At 33.0% G+C, this 20,047-nt stretch overlaps 3 protein-coding genes across 4 annotated transcripts; 1 reads left to right on the forward strand and 2 right to left on the reverse strand.

The window, feature by feature from the left end:
- Positions 1-1,646: 1,646 nt before the first annotated feature.
- On the reverse strand, positions 1,647-4,961 carry LOC100796380 (programmed cell death protein 2-like). Of its 2 annotated transcripts, XM_003523207.5 has the most exons (6): positions 4,444-4,961; positions 3,969-4,156; positions 3,421-3,850; positions 3,073-3,316; positions 2,768-2,969; positions 1,647-2,284 (listed from the first exon to the last, which is right to left on the reverse strand). In XM_003523207.5, exons 2-6 carry the CDS (start codon positions 4,071-4,073, stop codon positions 2,156-2,158), a joined length of 1,110 nt encoding a protein of 369 aa, XP_003523255.1. In that variant the 5' UTR covers positions 4,074-4,156; positions 4,444-4,961; the 3' UTR covers positions 1,647-2,155. The 2 variants fall into 2 exon arrangements, with proteins under 2 accessions (XP_003523255.1, XP_014630377.1); XM_014774891.3 differs by lacking the exon at positions 4,444-4,961 and having other exon boundaries at positions 3,969-4,224.
- Positions 4,962-6,410: 1,449 nt separating this feature from the next.
- LOC100796907 (ABC transporter F family member 5) lies at positions 6,411-11,745 on the reverse strand. The gene is made up of 9 exons (XM_003523208.5): positions 10,539-11,745; positions 9,544-9,885; positions 8,958-9,098; positions 8,674-8,853; positions 8,389-8,544; positions 7,706-7,807; positions 7,487-7,615; positions 6,760-6,864; positions 6,411-6,645 (listed from the first exon to the last, which is right to left on the reverse strand). Exons 1-9 carry the CDS (start codon positions 11,376-11,378, stop codon positions 6,550-6,552), a joined length of 2,091 nt encoding a protein of 696 aa, XP_003523256.1. The 5' UTR covers positions 11,379-11,745; the 3' UTR covers positions 6,411-6,549.
- A 5,277-nt stretch (positions 11,746-17,022) lies between these two features.
- LOC100305497 (uncharacterized) lies at positions 17,023-19,883 on the forward strand. The gene is given in 3 exon segments (NM_001249300.2): positions 17,023-17,068; positions 17,924-18,163; positions 19,475-19,883. Coding segments are annotated over 3 exon segments (306 nt in total). The 5' UTR covers positions 17,023-17,050; the 3' UTR covers positions 19,523-19,883.
- Positions 19,884-20,047: the final 164 nt, after the last annotated feature.

Genomic DNA, 20,047 nt, shown 5'->3' on the forward strand with positions numbered 1-20,047 from the left:
GTATATGTTTTCCCTTGATATATTCTAAAGAAGTTGTTGATGAGAATATAAAGAAGGTGAAATATAAGATATTGTCTAAGATGACTGCTGATATACTAGCTATTCCAATTTCAACTGTGGCATCGGAGTCCACATTTAGTGCTGAAGGTAGAGTAATTGATTAATTTTGCTCTAAATTAATCGAAGAATCTGTTGCTTTAATTTGTGGTGGAGATTGGTTTCGTAAAAAAATATAATGTGAAAAAAAATCAAAGGTTAACATTACTTATTATAATTTTTATAAGTGATATTTAATCATTTTTTAGCAACTTGTTCATTTATTTATGTAGTGTTTTTCAATCCTGTAACTAACATATATGTATTTTTCTTCTTATTTTGAAGGCTGAAAAAGAAGAGATACAAATCACATTGGAAGTTTTGATTGTCTTTGATTGTCTTGTCTGGTTAGAAAGGTGACATGCTGCATTGAAATTCTTATGGTGTGACCGTGTATGATATGAAGGAGCTAGTGATTGTCTTGTTTGTAATAGTTAATATGTTAGTTCGATAGACTTGGATAATGTTATCTCAAGTATGAGGTTCTCTTTTTTTTTGGATTATTTTATATATGGTGATTTCAGTCTATATCATTAATATATTTATAAGACTATCAACTAAATTAACATTAGATTAAAAATTAAGTCAAATTATATATTAAGACCTTATTTAGTCTATCATAGAAGGTGTGTTATTTCTTTGATAAAAACAACTATCAAAGAGATATTAAAGGTTTATTGTGAAGAAGGCTTCTAAAAAGGTTTCTAGACCAGGTTAGATCTTTAAAAAGGTCCAAAATAAAGATCTTTGATAAAACTCAGACCTAAAAAATTCATCGTAGGCTACTTGATAACCTATTTCCACCCCTAACTAGCAGCAATACCGTTATTAAATAAGTAATTTCCAACCAATAATTTTCAGATTAACCATTAAAACATTGAATTTTGTGACTAATAATAAATTATGGTGCAATCATTATTAATTTCTTTGTGTGCTAGGTTCCTTCACCCTCCCATGACATGAATCATTTGGTACATAGTGCCTACAATGCAAATTTCATTCCGACCAATCTTTATCTTACACTTCCTTTTATCTCTTGCCCTCTTCATAACTTGTGTTCAAATCCGTCGCCGAAGTGGTTAATTTTCTGGGAATCGCAAATCGTGTGCTTTCTGCACATACATGTGTACAAATGGGGTGTCAGTTTTTTTTTCTCTTTTGCCTCAAGTAATTCTCGACTTTTTTACGCCTGCTACAACATATAAGAACATGGAGAATTTCTGGAGAACAACTGTAATATTCTCTTTTGCGTCCAAATCATTCTTCAAATTCAGCCAGGAGTGCGTAAATGACGTACAAATTAGCACAAATCAGTTGATGCACATTAAGTACACATCTCTCCCTTGCAACTATCGTAACGTTTCATGTGTTCATTTCCATAGTTTTGAAGAACAAATAACGTAAGTACGTAACTAAAATGCCAGTGCCCACCATATTCAGAGACGGTTATTAAAAGCACATATGGTATATATTGTGTACTTTTTTTACGGCTACAAACACTTATAAGAACCACTTAACTGCAACAAATATTATTTGATTTTAAAGCAAACTTCCATAGGTAAAAATTTCATTAAGAATTCGTTCCTATATCTGCAACAATTGATAAAAATTATGTGAACACCTAAAATATGGACTACATGCCCATGACCAAAAACTAACATTTACAATTCAAATGAATCAGACACTGAATTCATGAAGGAGAATCCATGAGAAATATTCTTCAACTTAAACCAGCAATCATTTAAATTGAGACATTTGTGATGATGTGACCATTTATGAGTGTGTTGGCATGTGACTCCACCTGGTTGTTCTACAATTTGAGAGCCTACGGAAGCCTGCTTCAAAATTATAAACAATTGAACATAACTTGTTTAGAAAGACCAGGGAAGGCAGCGTATGCAACATCCATCTTGTTGCTCTCTAGCTCAAGCCAGGAGTATTTGTGTAGCAGGTTAGAAGGTCCAAATGGATACACCAGACACAATTTCAACTCACCAAATCTTACTTTGTAAATGCAATTCCAATACTAAGTAACACACTGCTAACTCCTTTTCTTTGATTAAGCTATAGCTTCCTCAACACCAAGCTGAACGGCCAAGGGTTCCTCACATTGAGCTACAACTGCCTCCTCTGCTATAATCCAGCCCTTGTTATTGGACTTTGCTTGTTCAATCCCTTCACAGCAACTCTGAGAAAATCAAAGACATAAGAACACAATAGGCACAAAAAGACAAGTTCACAAGATAGACATTATTCTCTAAAACATTTAAACCTACAACATCCTTCCACAAAATAAAGAACAAATCTCTAAATACAAACCTAGTTGTCTGCAGCCATACATTGTTTGCACAAAACACAGACACCTTATACTCCCATCAATGAAACACAATGAAGATAGTTGAATCAAAATCAGAAAATGCAAAATGTTTAAAGGAGGAAATATAGCAACTAAGGCTAATATGAAGGGGTAAAATGGCTGGACAATCAACCAGGTTTCGAGGGATGGCTGCATTTTTTAATAAGCAAGCATCTGGCTGATATAACTAGCATGGTACATACTATAGATACAATTGGCATCTAACAGCTTTATCACTGCAAAGCCTTTCTTATATAGTGAAACTTGTAAATGGGTAAGGAAAACTTATGAAGTCGACAATGGAAGAATACCAACCTCTGAGCAAGTATATACAATAAGGGTCATCCAATCCCATTTTTCCACCATCTTTCTCTGGTCACCAAGTGCTTCCTGAAGAAAGTATAGTAATGGAGGCATCAGCTGCATCTCAAATTGCATTGGTCTGCCACAGAGACTGCAACTGCCGGGGTTTATTTTATCAGCTGCAGCTAAAATTGGTCTCCCACCATATGAATATCTACACAGAAATTATAAGAAAAACATGTTAGTAAGCCACACAAATAGGAACGAATACGTGTTTAACACTATAGTCCACATCAAATAATCATCTGTTTCCACACCTAAAACATTGCTCAGGATACGCGTCCAATCGTTTCTTGAACTTGAGGTACGTCCTATCGGCATTCAAAGCTTTATCGTATTCATATTGTTCCTTTTCCCAGGTTTCTTCAGCCTGTGAAGGATCGGGATCCTCCACGTCACTTCCATTCCCTTTAATAGAAAGGGACGAGTAACTAGAACATACAGAACTAATATCCCCCAAAGACTGCTCTTCCTGTGCATATATATAAAAGCATGGCACCACTGAAAACAACCAACAAACACAATAACCAATGACATCAATTTTATCACAACATTAGGTAACTAATAGTAGTACTAATTACATCAATTTTATCACAAACAGTTACCAGGCACGTCATTTTGAACTATAGTTGTTGTTGTTTTTGGATGTGGAGAAGACGAAGGGAGCTTGTTCTGGCATTTCTTCCGCGGTTTCTTGCGCTTGGTGTTGGAAGCGAGCGTCCCGGCTTCGAAGAGTGCCTTACCGAGTTGTTCGAAATCCATGTCAATTGCGTCGTCGTCGTCGTCGTCGTCCGACACGGTGGCAATTGGAACTTCAGCAACGGACGCGGCGTGTTTTTGCTGAGAGGTGTCCACGTCAGCAACGTTCTGAAGTCGAAGAACGCGCCAAGCGGTTCCGCAATTGGGCGAGACGCAACCGAGAACGAAGAGAGTCCGGTGGTGAGAAAGGGGAGCGTAAACCTGCGCCACCAGACATAGTTGGCCGGTGCACTCGGCGCAGCGAAGCAAATCGGTGTTTATGGGAAGGGGCCAGTCCTGTCATCAAATATAAACCAATCTTAAAAACCAATTTCACGAAAAAAACTAATATGAATTCAGTGTTCGAAAATTGTGCGCGATTGAAAAGAAGAAAAGAGAAGAGTGAGTAGTTTACAGGGAGTCCTCCAATTTTAGTTGTATAGGGATCAGATGGCTCGTGATAATCGTAAGCCCATGGCCCCGGCATGCCTAGCAAAGTTGCACTTGCAGTTGCAGACATCTTCTTCTTCTTCTTCCTCCCAAGTCGCAACCAAAAAGCGGCTCCTACTCCTAGGGTTTAGTCAAACAAACCACAAGTACTGCCTGGATGGGTTTACAAACTTCAACTTAACTCATTTACTTTCTACATAAGTTTTTATGTAAAAATTAAAATAATATTCTTTATATGAAAAAGTATATAAATAACATGTGGATCACGACAAAACAATAAACTAATAACATGTCTATGCTTTACTTCTACTATTCTACATTTGAGCATCTCAGAACTAAGTTGGAGTTGAGGTCTCAAAAGTACATCTTTCTTGGTTTCAAATTTGGTGTGAAAGAATAGTATATAGCTTTTTATTTATATTCCAGAGAAATTCTTATACCTCGTAATGTAGTCTTCCATGACCATGAGCACATTTTTTCATACTCAGACAGACCAAATCCCTCACCAAGCATAGTCATAGATTTAGACTCGTTCAAGTTTTTTACTTGATTCATCCCCACAATTGAATTCGTCTTCGAGGTGCTCCAACTCGAGGCTTATTCTTTTCCACAAATTCCTCTTTCCAATTGAAGGCCTTTAGTGACTCTATCCCATCATTCACTGATCCATCACTAGATTCTGCATCTTTCTTGGCACCTCCCTCACGCTCTTCTTCTGATGCAGAATACCAATGTTTGGATCCACTATTGTGAGCTTCAATGGCTCAAATACTTGTAACAAGATCTCTCGCTTCCTTTCATCCCTCCTCCTTTGTTGAACTGCGAAACATACTAGGCACTAGCTTTCAGGGACACACAAAACATTTTGATATAGATTGCCTCATTGTCAGAGAAAAACTTCAATTCCAACTCTCCCATCTACTCTCAATTAGCTTGCACATTTCTTCATAAAACCCCTTGATATTTCCCCATTTCAGCCACTAATGTCCAAGCTGGGAGTGTCATCCATTCACTCTCCTGCTTAAGGAAGTGTTAGCCGTTAGGGTATAATGACAAATGTTACCGAGTTATAGTGTGTCTGAATCAGATTCATGGTGAGAAATAATAAATGATTTTTCATAGTGAAGGCAAAGAAACAAATAGACATTTCTACTTTTTCATGTTATTATCACCATGGTTTTATGGGGTAGAATTTTTCTCTTTGATGTTATCCAAACACTATAAATTGTTGTACAACAAGCTTAGTAGTTACTCAAGTCATTTACCTACAGTATTGATCTATATATAAGTTGGACAGTATACCTACTGTATTCATTCTTTATCATGCAATTATCTACAAGATTAAGCAGATTCTTCAATTAGACTGGAATGCCTCAATTCATAATGTCAATAAACAAGCAAACTTCTGTGCTGACTGGTTGGCAAAGCATGGAGCTTCTTCCTTGGCTCCTCTTCATGTATGGGATTCTTCTCCCCCAGCTCTAAGTTCTCTGATCCTTGTGGATGCCACGGCTGTTCTATATCTAACTTAGATTTTTTTTATTTATTGCTTTTTTAGCTTCTTGTTTGTTTGTTTTTTACAGATAAAAAAATATTCATTCTACTCCATCAAATATAAAAAATAAATCATAAATTTAATCCATAAAGTACTATTATCTATTAAATAATTCTTAAAATAATAAAATTATAAGTAGTTCTTAATTAATAAAAATCCATCAGTCAACTCTATATTAACATATTTAGATTAATTTGAAAAAAGTTCCAATACTTCAAAAAATTTGTAGCATGATTTTTAACATTTTAAAGAATATTTATATAATTTCATAAATATTCTTTAAAATGTTAAAAATCATGCTACAAATTTTTTTGAAAAAAAAAAAATTGTGCCTTGATGCAGCGGTAAAGTTGTGCCTTGGTGCCTTGTTGGTCATGGGTTCGAATCCGGAAACAGCCTCTTTGCATATGCAAGGGTAAGGCTGCGTACAATATCCCTCCCCCATACCTTCGCATAACGAAGAGCCTCTGGGCAATGAGGTACGAAGTTTTTTTTATTTATATAATTTCATTACTTTAAAGATTACTTAAAAGAGAAAAATACTTTAATTACCAATTTAACTATTTATTATATATATATATATATATATATATATATATCAAGTTGTTGAGCCTAAAAAAAGCTTTTTCAACACAAGTTATTTATCCAGCTTAATTGATTGAATAGAGTGTGTAAGAATTGTAAGTCTCTTAATACTTGTTTTCGATTACTACCGTTAAAAAAAATTGATATCAGGGCCAGCTGCTTTCTTCAATTTATTAGGGAATTCACGAGTAAATTAGCATAATAGATGAAAATAATACGACGGGGGAAGGGGGAGAGGGTTAGCAAGTCGCAGTTGAGAATCACATATGGTGTAATCATCCTTTTATATTTCCGTAAATGAGTTAGTGAATAGATACATGATTATACAAAGGCTGTGTAGCTTAACCCAATATGCTAGCTACATCACCTTCTGGCGGTAAATTAGTGTAACAATGAAATGGTTCACTCAATTCCATCTCTTGGCATTTTTCACGCCTTTGGACTTCTGTTTTGCTGCCTGAAAGGCCTGCATCTTTTGTTTCTTCCGTGCCTCTTTCTCAGCCTGTTATTGCAAAAACAGAAAGAAAGAAACGAATTTACAAGCTCCCTGGAAATTATGCAATACTGTTTAGTGTTAACCTTGGACATCTCATGGATTTAACTAACAAAAGTTTACCTTGGACATCTTAGATTTGGCTTTCACTTTAGGAGCTTTGCTATCAAGCTCAGCCTCGCGTTCAAGTTCTCTTTCCCTAGCATCAAAATTCTTCTCTAAATAATACTGCAATTTTTTTAGATTTCAACATGTTAGAAACCTATAATGAGCCATGCAATGGCTGGTCTTGTCATTGAATATAAACAAAACCGGATGAGGTTTAAATGAGCTATATAAGAAGCCAAAATATTACAATTCAATGTCTATTAAATCATTTCAATGAAAATATAGTGTCGGAAAATGATCTTGAAGTTACCATAAATTAAATATAATAATATTATATACACAACTGAGACTAGACATGAAAAAGATCATCGAGTAGGGGGTAACTGGGATAACATATAAGAGAATTGAGAATCAAGCAGGGGATAATATAAAACAATTGAGGATCAAGTGCAGTCAGGTATCCAAAATCATCCTAAGCATCTAGATAATATTAAACACCAAAATACTGCCAATGATTCAAACATAAAAAAGTTTATAAGAAAATAGTACAACTAAAAAACGCATTGTACAAATGATCAATGAGTTCCTAGGATCAATTGCGTCATGAATAAAGTTCACTTAACCCTTTTTAAACTAACTCTAATCCTAAAATATAAAAATAAAATAAATTGTATACTATCACACTCAATGAGCCACAGAAAGGGTAGGGTAAGAGAAGAGATCAAGGGATCGATTAACTTACATCGTAATCACCTGCATAATCCTGTATGGTGCCATCTTTAATTTCTATCACTCTATTAACTATTTGCTTTATAAAGTATCGGTCATGAGATACTGTGATAACAGTGCCCTGGTATTCATTTATTGCTTCCTGGGAGAAGAATCAGAAATCAGCAGGCTGAAAGGTGACAACAAGCTTTTTATTTTATATAGAAAAGCATATGACAAAAGTGAGACAAACCTCGAGCATTTCTTTAGAAGGTATATCCAAGTGATTGGTTGGTTCATCCAACACAAGCATAGTTGATGGCTTTACCATGAATTTGCAAAAGGCCAGCCGTGCCTAGTAAAACACAAAACGGGATAAATCCAAATATTTAAGCATCATATGCAAAGAGTGAGAAAGAGTGGAACATTGCAATGAAACTACCAAAGCCATTCATGTATATACTATTCTTGATGCTACAGTTCAAGAAAGTGACTAAAGGAATGCATGCATCCTGAGATTATCGAATACATTTATGGGTGGAAAAACATTGCCCCTCATTTCTCAATGCTTGAGGTTGGATGGTCTTAATATCATTTAGCAATTACAACTCTTCTTGATTCCTATATTTCATTCAAGACAATCATCAAAGCTTTTACTCAAGCAATAACCACTTGAACATCTAGTATGAGATTTTCAAAATGTCTATTACAATTAACAGAAAATTCACACAAATCTGCAGGTAACAAAGTAATTCTCAATTAACTAATAAAACTAACATTCGTCAAAAGATTCTCGGTTAACTAATATGAATAACAAACTTAATTCCAAAAAGTGAACCATTCAGTCATAGAATTAAGTTGGAATTTGAATGTTATGTTGCTCACAAATGCTAAATAAATGTCAACTGAAAAAGAAGACACAAATCTTGAATTTACCTTCTCACCACCACTCAATAGTGAAACTTTTCGGTCAAGCATATCAGCTTTAAAATTACAACGCCCAAGAAGCCCTTTAATATCATCAATCCTCCAGTCCTCTGCAGCTTCCTCTACTGTCTCGAGCACTGTTTTTTCCAGATCAAGTGCCTCAGCCTGTTAAATAAATGAAGTCAGCACTAAAAAATTATTAACCACACAAATTTGTTGACATAAAGAACAGGAACTGGTAGCAAATTCATCAATTGAATTACAATTAACATTTCCTAGGTTAAAGTAGCACACCTGATTCTGCTCAAAATAGTTAGGTAATACATTATGCTCCCCAAGCAAAACTTCACCCCCGGTTGGCTTTTCCAAACCCATAATCAATTTCAGTAAAGTACTCTTGCCACATCCATTTGGACCAATAATGGCAATTTTTTCTCCCCTTTCAATTGTAAGATTTGCCTTTTTGAAAAGTGTCTGGCACAGTAAAACATGATCAGTTGATATCATATAACGATGACATACAGACAGTAAGGTATTTTAATGATCAGGTTTTCAATAATAAGATCATGCTAACTCACCTTATCCTCAAAGCCAAATTCCAAGTTATTAATTGCTACAACAGATCTTCCACTCCTTCCACGCTCAGGGAACCTGATTTTCATTTGTTTCCGTTCAAAAGGTTTCTCCACTAGTTCCTCTTCCTGAAGTCTCTCCAGCTTCTGTGGTCATGTATAAAGAAAGGAAATTCTTTTAAGCAAATAACATAGAACAACAAATCATTAAAATATTCAATGTGACAGGATGCAATGAAACTAGTATGTGTAATTAACACAAGCACCATGTTTTTAAGTCATCTTAAGTTATGTAAGATTGCTAATAACTTGTTAAAATAAAGTGTCTATGAACTCCTATAACCCATTAGATTAAGCTTTCGGGAGTGTTGATTCTTGACATGGTATTAGAGCCTTCTTAAATTATAACCAAGTGATTAGGAGTTTGATCCTTGGCAGCCTTATTCTTCTAAATGAAAATTAAATTTCAGCGCAAGCTATGGTAGACTTGTACACTTCAAGCTCAAACAGCCCTAGCATAAAGACATGTTAGATATAAAATAAATTCATGAACAACCCTTTAAACTTGGGAAAATATATTCTTGACATATACCTTCTCGGCAGAAGAAGCACGGCCAGAATTTGCTCCAGCACCTAATCTACTTATCAAGTCTCTTGTCTGCTCAATTTCTTTCTGCTGCTTCTCCCATGCAGCATACTGTGCTTCAATCCATGCTGCTTTTGAAATTACATACTGAGAGTAATTCCCCTCAAACGTCCTGGACACACCCATGTCAGTTTCCACAATTTTTGTACACAGCTGATCAAGAAAAGCTCGATCATGGGATATGATAACCATTGGAACATCCTGCTGGTTAAGATAGTCTTCAAGCCACTCAATGGTGTCAAGATCAAGGTGATTTGTAGGCTCATCTAACAGCAACAAATCAGGCTCCTGCAAACAAACATAAGTTCCCATTCTTATCATCAACACTTGCAACACTCAAACACGCATCATCTACACCACAAAACAGTGTACTCAGTGAGACATTTTATCACCCAGGAAATTGAATTATTCCTTTCTAAACAAAGCAAAGCAATAAAGTGTATGTCAAAGTGCAAATGACACCCACGTGATGGCTGAACACGCAGTATCCTATACAAATAGCACCATATTGTGAAGTATCAATGTATTTGGATTGGCATTTCATCGTACGTATTCCCAACTTTTCAGGACAAACCAAAGAAAAATGCAAAAGCTACTAATAGTAACTTTCAGCTTGACATGAGTCCAATGTTGAGACATTGAACCAAACATGCACTACAACTAAGTATGTGTTTGGATAAATGCTTGTAGAATTGATTTTGGTTAAATTTAATTTTCAAGTAATGTGATTTATATTTAGATGTTTCTATTCTAAAAGTAAGTTACTAGTAGAATTCGATATAAAACATTTAATCCAACGTAAAAGCTAAAAGTTAGCTCAACTCAAAATCAATTGAAGTAATTCCTCAACATGAAAACAAACATGTGAACATTTACTTGAAATAACATTAGCTGATATTTCAAGATGATTCAGGACAATCCAACATGAAGCATTAACACACCTGAAGTAGAATCTTGCCGAGACACATCCTCATCTGCCAGCCTCCACTGAAAGACGCGACCAGCCTATCAGAATCCTCAGGAGCAAAACCAAGCTCAGGCATCAACTTACTAATCTTGGCATCAACCTCATCCAAGTTCACATTCTGCGCCCTCCTCTGAAGCAAATCGAACTCATCCAAGAGCCTCCCCATGAGCTCCAAATCATTAACGGCACCCTCGAGCGCCTTCTGCACCTTCTCCAGCTTCCCTGCCACCTCCATCTCCTCCTTGAATGCGTTCATGAACTCCTCCCTCACCGTCCTGCTCGGCGCCACCTCGAACTCCTGGTTCAGAAACGCGATTTTCATGTTCGCCTTCGCCTTCACCACGTTCCCGAAATCCGGCTCCTCAAGGCCCGCGATTATCCTCATCTGCGTCGTCTTCCCGGCGCCGTTCACGCCGACCAGGCCCACCTTCTCCCCCTTCTTCACCTCCCAGCTCACGTCCTTCAGCACCGTCACGCCCTTGTAGGCTTTCCCCACGTTTTCGAGCTTCACCCCGGAGGAAATCCCCGACGCCCCAATGCTAGGTTGCTTCCTCACGCGCCGCTCCTCCTCCGAGTTCGTCTCGGAGAAAAGAGACTCGATATCGTCCTCGACGGTTATCATGGACAGGCCCGTTGAGGAAGCGGAATTGGGCCTCGGTGGGCCCGAGAACCGGTTCGTGTAAATCAAATTGGTGTTGGTGTTTGTTCTGCTGAGAACGCGTGGCGGAAGGTGGCGGAGTGCGGAGGGCTTTCGGGCGTCCAAAATGACCACGCCGGTCAGGTCTAAGTGGTGAAGCTTCGCGGCCAAGTCCATTGATAATGGATATGGTGTGAGTGCTCTTCTCTTCCCCCACAAATCCTGAACCAGACTTCAACCCATAAACCAGTTTCGCCAACTGTTGGAAAATTTTGCGCTTCCTTCACTGGGTTTTGTAATTTTGTGTAGGTAGAAGGATATGTTGTCTCGGACGGGGAAAAATTAAATTATTTAAAATGTTCCATTTGGATTTATTGTGGCCACAACATAAATATGAAAAATCAACCAACAGATAGATAACGATCCTGGTAGAATATGTGTTTTGTGCGGTGCAGAGAAGTGCAATAGGTCCCTCTCTTTTTGTGACACGCTGTCTCGGTGTGTGACTCTCATCGTTCTCTTCGGTCCACGTCGCACCGCCGCAAACAACCAAAATTTCTCACTTCTTTCTTTGTTTTCTTTTAACCCATTATTGGGGGGTTTAGATCATCTGATGGGTTTTTGTTTTTTTCTTGGCCCAACACTATCTTCTAAACGAACCGCCCATTGAAAAACCTGGGCTACTACTGTCTTCGTGTTTTCTTTTGCTCCTTGTATGACCTTGTCTTTTGAAACCGAACCATTTCTCTAAAAACAAAGTGAATAAATCATTGCCTGCTGGACTGTTTGAGTGACTTAGGTTGAGTTTTTTTAAACTTAAAATAAATAGTTTTAAAATAAGTGTTTTAAAAAAACCACTTATTTAATAAGTAGCATGATTTGTTTATCAAAATAAACAAAAACACTTTAGATATACACCCTGAAAAACAAAAAGTTGTTTATTTTATTAAAATAAGTATTTTTTAACAAATAAGTTTAAACAAACTAATCCTAAGAGGCCAACCCATGAAACTAAGTTGTTACTTGTTAGTAACACGAAACAATTATGCCATACATGCTCAATGTCTAAAAGGTTGTTGATCATTCAATCAAAAGACTGACCTACAAAATTGACTTGCCAGCAATACAAAGCACTTATACCTTATAAGCTCAATGTTTAGGGAGTTGTGGATTATCCAACCAAATAGTCAACCCACAAGACCGAATGAATACGTAACTCACACTAGTTTGTCACCAAAATTAACCCTAAATTGACCATTGGAGGAACATATCTACCCCACAATCCCCTTGTCCATACTGGAGGCAAGACGCACACACCTATCGACCTATCGAGTAGGGTAAACCTAAGGGTAAAACAATTAAAGCTTAAGTTTTAGGTTTACCAATAAAATTTATTTACTATTAATTTTTTAAAAGATCACATATTGGCTAAAAGGCCTTAATATATCACTACTTTCTCTAAAGTAAAAAAGTTTATCTCAACTTTTGCTTTTGATCTTACTTTATGTTGGATCATTCTTGAGTAGTAAAAAGTGACGTCAAGTGTCTCTAGTAAGGAAATCATGAGTCTCGTAGGATATTGCAAACAAAATCTATACTACTAATTAATACAGAACGCGACAACATGATAAGTAATACATAGCGGCTTCTAACATGTCAAAGGGGATGAGTTTGAGGGGTATATTGAGGACTTATTGGTTGAGCAAGTAGAAATGAGACGATACATACAAGAGAGCTAAACAAAACAATTAGAACTTAAATAATCATAGAACAATGAAGTATTTATATTGATGTTGCATATAAGTTTAAGACAATTATTGTGAGATTATATATCCTTCTATTAGATTAATTGTCAAATTTTTATTGTTGTATAACAAATTGGTATATAACACTTGTATTTACCTAATTGCATTGTTTTCCATTAAAATTATAAAGTTGAATTTATTTGTTTTTGTTTTTTTAGCATAGACCATATATATTTTTTCAGAGACACAATTTTTTTCAAACATAACAGGATCACTATAAATAATAAAGCTTTACCTTCAAATAGTTAACACAATCATATGTCTATGACTCAAATTTGGAATTACTTTTTTATCAAATTTTTTTTTTGGTGTATTTTCATCAAATATTAATTATTAGTATTACTAATTTTTGTAAGTAGGAAGATTCAAACCCACCACATTTTTCCCATTCATTATTAAATCAAACAAACTTATATTTCCAATTCAAAATTCCTCCTTCTAAGTTGAAACAATAATGTATTAATTGTTTTGCAAACTCAATGATAGGTTAGATGATATTTTTCTTCAACATTTTTACCGTCGATCTTTGTCTATTTACTATCCCTAAATTCCTTTTTTTTTTCTTTTTTGCTTAAAACCTTCCTGAATTGAATTATTACATTGTTTATAACAACAGCGCCCCCCTTCTACTTAAAATTTACTAACTGAAACATCAAATTTTATTTCCCCAATTTTAAACCTCAATATCATATATTATAAAATTATTTAAATTTTCACTAATCATACTTCTAAAATTTTAGAATTCCAAATTTTAAACCTTAATATCACATCTTATAAAATTATTCAAATTTTCACTTATCTTACTTCTAAAATTTTATAATAATTTCACATCTCAAATCTATCATGAACTCCAAAATATTCAGATGGAAAATGAAATTTTAAATAAAATAAAACTGACATAAATATTATTTTTACATAATTTTAAAAATAAAATATTGGTTAAAAAAACTTTAAAAATAGTCTTGCACATAATTTAATTAAAGTAATTAAAAATATACTCAACCCTGTCTTTTTTTCCTAATTAATAAGGTGTAAGAATAGCTTGTCCCCCAATTAAATTATATATTTGGATAGAAAAATCATGATTTAATTAAGACAATGGCTAAACTATCCCTTTCTATTAAATTATCTGTTTTTAAACTTTACTTAAATACTCTTTCTCCCTCTATTTAATCATTCAATTATGGGTTTGCCTAATTGACCCAAGGAAAACATGGGGTTAAATAATCCCATCTTGACCAATAAAATTTTGGACAATTACCCCGTTTTAATTTCTATCAATAATATGATTATTATTGTATTTAATGCATCATCCTTTCTCTCTCATGTCATTTATATTTAAAATTAGAGCTTTAGATAAATCATTTTTTATATATTAATGTGATTGAAATATATAAAAAAATAGTTTTTCAATAACATTTTACTTTTATATTAATTAATTACTTAAATTTTAATTATTTTTAGTTGTTAAATTCGAATTTAATTCCTAATTTTTTAACCACTAAGAAATTAGTTTTTATTTCATTAAAATCTACTCTTATAATATAAATTTGAATCATAATTTGGAACAAGAATGTGTTTTTATGAGTTATTCTTAAAGAAAAATATTTTTAAGAATTATTCGTGAGTAAACTATTACTTAGGCCCTAGAAGTTGTAAGATGTTGGATTTTTTAAAAAGTTAATTTTACATATTTAATTCAGATTAATAAATTAAAAATAATTTTTCTAGTTTGAAAATAAATAAAAAATATTTATATAAACTGAATAAAGAGTATAAATTTTATAATTAATTAAAAATAATTATTAAGATTTAATATTTAATATTTTATTACATATATTTATTGATTTTAGCATAATTCTAATTATTAAATTTTAATTAAAAACTATAATTTAACTCTTTATCTATTAAGGTAATAAATATATGACATGTACGTGGTGATAATCAAAATGCTATAATTTCAAGTTTCATTATTTTATCTATAATTTCACAATTATAATGTTTGTTTATAATTTTTAATTAAAAATTATAATCAAAATGTTATAAAAAAAATTTAAAAAATTATACTTGTATGTTGTAAAATGAATAAAATAAAATAAGAAAACAATGTATGAAAATAAAAATATATAAGATGTGTTATGTGTATTATACATGAAATCTTAGTTTCTTGAGAGAGAAAGAATGAATGATTAAATATGATAGCAATTACATTAATGATAGATTTTTTTATGAAATACATAGTAGATTTTTTTTATGAAAGACATTAATAGTAATTGCACGAGGGTTACAATAAAAAAATCTACCATCAATAGTAATTTTACTAAGTTTGGGATGAAACTAAAAATATATTTAAATCTATTTATTGTTTGAAGTTGTTGTAATAAATTAAAAAAATTAAGAAAATAGATTATATATTTTCATCTAATTATAAATTAATATGTATGACAAATTTACAACTTATAATAATTACCATATCAACAATAATTTTTTATTAGTGACATTAAATTCAAAACATTTTATTTTATTTTCATTAAAATTATTTGTAATTTTGTAGCATAATTTTTATTGCTCTTATTTATTATTTTGATGTTTCACAAACTGTTATTTTTCTACTTTTTATAAAAAAATTACTACTATAATTAATAATTAAGGTCATTTTGAATTTTTTAAACAACTGATAAATAAAAACAAAATTTTCTTTGAAAATTACAAATAAAAATAATATATTCTTAGTATAATTTTTCTGTATGATGATTGATCACATGAATTCTTTCTTCTCAATTAGGTTTTTATTATTGGTATAATAATTGACAGACTTTAAATAATTGAAACTAATGACGATAAAGAAAAAATCTAGTTAATAATTAATGTTCATAACACTATCCTTCCATTACCTGCTTGTTTCGGCAATGATTGTTACCTTTTACATATTTTTTCAATAAAAAAAATAGTGCACCCTTTTATTATCTGTCATTGTCTAGGCACGACTTTATTGTTCATTAAATTTCGAAGCAAAAGAAATAAATTAGATGGTCCCGATTAAATATATTTTGACATTATATTATTGTCTTTTATATATATAAAAAAATAAGAGTTTAACTTTTACATATTATTAATTACTTAAAAATTATATTAAATATAATTTTTTATAAGTTTTATTATATGTAACAGTAGATGGTATATTTTCTTTCAATTTATTCTATAGGTCTTTTTAATATTTTATATAAAAATGCGAAATGATATTTGAAGAACATAGAATTTTTCAATACCTTTTATATTTAACCAATAGAAAGATTAGAAAAACAACATTATAGAAAAAACGGAATTAGATAAATGAAGAACTTTAAATGAATAATAATAGTAGTGTTAAAAAATTAACCTAAAAAAAGTGTTAAAAAAATGAAAAATATATAATAAATTGGTAGTTGTGACTTGTGAGTTGTGGGTCGCAAATGGGGAAGAATATTTTGTGCGGGAAGACAGCTAGAAAACCGAAAGCAGGAGGCGGGCGCCACAACACGGATTGAAGGTACACTAAAATTAAAGCCATAATAAATGAAATAAAGATATCTTTAGTACAAATGACAAGTATATGCTTGTTGCTCATTCAATACAACTCTAACTAAGCATAACTTATCTTAATAATAAATAAATAGAAGAGTGCCATTTTTGGTAATTAAATTAAATAAAACTAAAAGAGAAGCCAACCGATTATATTTTTGAAGATATTTTCGGGTTTTTGTTTTAAAGCATGTTACTAAATAGATAATAAAAATATTATCATTACATCTTTCTTATTTGATTGTAAAAATATATATTATTATTTCTTATTTCATTTTGATCACAATCACAATTGGTAAACCCTACGAAAGGTAAACGTATTTTTGAAAAGACAAATGTAAAGAAAATGTAATTGTTTATTCTCGTGTATATATTTGAGAAGATACATGCTGCAACAGCTATGCCTATCTAGCATCCTTTTATCAACAAAGCCTGTGCCAAATCTCTCTCTCTCTCTCTCTCTCAAGATCTGAAATCACTCTGATGGAGCAGAGTAAGGAGGTTAGTTCTGATTTCTCTCTCTTTCTAAACGCGTCCGTTCATTTTCCCCTGAGACGATGTTTTGTGTTTGGCGGCTAAGGAAAAAAAAATAATAATAATCGAATGGAATCGAACGAACGATGTTTCTGTGTGTTTGGTTTGGTTGCTATTGACCTGGAAATAATATGTTTCCTTCGTCGAAAGCATATGCGTACTTTGATTTAGTTGTATTTGTCGTTTTTCTGGCTCATGCTGTTCTGTTGGAACTTTTCGTGTACTCAATGAATAGAAACGTCTATGAACTATGATGATAAAACTCTTTCTTTCATTTCAAGCTCTGTTTGTTGTACTTCGTGTCGTGCTGTTTGTCTTTCCTTTAACTTAATCGATTTGTTTTGTGTTTATTGTTTGATATGATGATATCAGTGTTGCAGTAGCACAAGTAATCGTAATTCCCTTTCTGAAGCTAATGGAATATCAGATGTATTGCATGAATACTTATCATCTGTTATGCTGTTTCTCTTTATTTTTTCTCTTGTATGAATATAATGAAGTTTTTTTTCTATCTTGTAAATTATTCAAATTAACTGTCAATAAATTATTATTATTATTATTATTATTATTATTAACTAGAGTCTAGAGGGTATGGTGAAGTTCATAAACTTTGCCTGCACATTGGCATTAGTAATTTTGCTTGTAATGGTTCTTCTGGATTGAAGTAAAACCTTTTCAATAATTAACCATTAGGTTTCTGAAATTTTATCATGCAGTCTAACTAATAATTTCTATTTATTTTATTGTAAGTACTACTATATGCCAAAAGATAGTTTTGTTATGGTGATAAGTCCTCTAACCTATAAATTTTTTTCTCTGTAGAAAAATGCTCCTTGGTTATCAGTGCCACAGTTTGGGGACTGGGATCAGAAGGGACAAGTGCCGGACTACTCGCTAGATTTCTCTAAAATTCGGGAAACGAGGAAGCAAAACAAGACAAATATTTCAAGGGCAAGTCTTGGTAACGAAGAGGAGCTCACGGCTTCTGCCACTAACAATGCAAACACTGTCCACAGTGATGAGCACCAGCACCCCCACTACAACCAAACCAACTCTCCAACTGTAAGATCCCTCACCTGCTTCATCATTCTTATTTTATTAGTTTAGCTACTATTTGTTGGTATTGTGGAAAATTGGGAATAGTAATTCAAATTGATTATACAGTAATTAACAGAGGAGGGGGTATTATGGGAATAGTAATTCAAATTAATTCCTACATTAATTAACTGACTGAGAAAATGACTATGTCATGCGTCTGTTACTTAATTGGTGCAGTAAGCATTTTTGCAAAACTGATTGTTTCAAACAACACTAATCACCTGTTTCTGTTCTGTTGATCAAGCAAAAACTTTGAATTAAAATAGTAACTTTTAATTATCATATGAGTTGATAGTGAGAACTCCTAATCAAAATTTTCATTACTCTTTCATGAAAAATTTCTATGCTAAACTCTTTATTTTTTCATTTACCCCTCTTCTAGTTAATTTAGTTCATTTCTTCTTATGTAATTGTCTATTATTAAGGGAACCTAGCCTCAAATCTTCATCAGGTTGGATTAAACACAAATAAGGAATAAATTAAACTTGACATATTGAATCTTCTGTCTGCAGTCTGCTTACTTTAATACCAAAAAATCTTTTAAAAAGGGAGCTAATTAACAAAAAATTGAATACCTAAATGATATTTTAAGCAAGAAAACCACATATATCTATAGTTTTCAATCTCCCAACCGTACTATATATTTATATAATAATGAATATGATCTGTGAAGAGAACAGAGATAGAATGAGAAGAATGTGAGGCGGAAACTTTTTATCTAAGAAAAGTGGAAGACAAAGACAAATACAACACAACATGACAGCTTCTCGCCAAGGAGGTTCTATTAGCATAAAAAAACAACAAAGCTCACTAAGGTCGAGGCCTACCGGTTAATGGCAAAATTCACGTCCATCTGCTTCTTTAACCAATACTAATAGTTTTTCAACCCAAAAAGAGAAAGGATATATTAAACTATACATTACAGGGAATTATAATGTGAGACCCATGATAAGCTTCTCCCGTTTTTTAACCTAATGTTGGCAGAAAATTGAGCCGGGGCGGTGGTTAGGTTGAAGGATGTAAATATTAATATTTATTTATATGTAGATATATTCTATTTGACCAGGAAACACGCAATTCTAGTTGCAGCACATGCAATGAATGTTTTGGGCAGTTACATTCATTTCATTGGTAAGAGGGCTATATATAAAATATGGTGTTTGGTTATTGATTAGTGGAACTTTGAAGTCATATTCATTCTGTAGATCCACAAAATATTAGACTAGGATATGGTGTCTAAATATTGCATCTTTGTTTGATTTTTTGTCTTGACAGTCCAGGAGGAGCTTCCTGAGCTACTTCAACTGTTGCGTAAAAGCTTGATTCTCAAGGGAATCTAGAACCTTTTCGTGTCTGCCTAACCTCATGGACAGGGACAATAATTATGGTTTTGCGCTTGGTGATCATTACTTCGCACTTGTTTTTTATTTAGGAAAGCAAATGTTTCATTTAAGCCATAATCTTCAATAGTGATTCTATTACGCTTCCGTCTTAGTTTGAAATTTTTGTATTTAATTAGAGGTATAAAGATGGTAAGCATGTAAATGGCGCTTAGGACGTTTGAACCTGTAAACCAGCTCCAAGATACGATGAATTAATCCAGCAAAGTAATGCTGTTGACCTTGAAATTTCCTTTGCTCTTGTTCCTCGATTAACTATTCAGTCTGGAGTTGAATGCTTACAATTAGGTTGGACTTGTAATGGTCTTCAATTTTTTCCTTCTTTCAGTTTTGGTAGCAATTTATTAAGTGAGCTCCAATGGTAACCTGCAATCACTTTTCATACAGAGATAATCACGTTTACTGTTATTCTCCCCGATGTTTTATCTGAACTTCATTTATTAGACTT

Source organism: Glycine max, chromosome 4, assembly GCF_000004515.6.
Source record: "Glycine max cultivar Williams 82 chromosome 4, Glycine_max_v4.0, whole genome shotgun sequence".
Lineage (NCBI taxonomy): Eukaryota > Viridiplantae > Streptophyta > Magnoliopsida > Fabales > Fabaceae > Glycine > Glycine max.

Coding starts and splice junctions, on each gene's coding strand:
- LOC100796380 (XM_003523207.5), bottom strand. CDS start 4,073: ATGTCTGCAACTGCAAGTGCAACTTTGCTAGGCATGCCGGGGCCATGG. Junction 3,851..3,968: donor CTAAAATTGGAGGACTCCCT/GTAAACTACTCA, acceptor ATTTGATGACAG/GACTGGCCCCTTCCCATAAA. Junction 3,317..3,420: donor AGTTCAAAATGACGTGCCTG/GTAACTGTTTGT, acceptor GGTTGTTTTCAG/TGGTGCCATGCTTTTATATA.
- LOC100796907 (XM_003523208.5), bottom strand. CDS start 11,378: ATGGACTTGGCCGCGAAGCTTCACCACTTAGACCTGACCGGCGTGGTC. Junction 8,854..8,957: donor AATTTGGCTTTGAGGATAAG/GTGAGTTAGCAT, acceptor TTACTGTGCCAG/ACACTTTTCAAAAAGGCAAA. Junction 8,545..8,673: donor ACTATTTTGAGCAGAATCAG/GTGTGCTACTTT, acceptor TTTATTTAACAG/GCTGAGGCACTTGATCTGGA.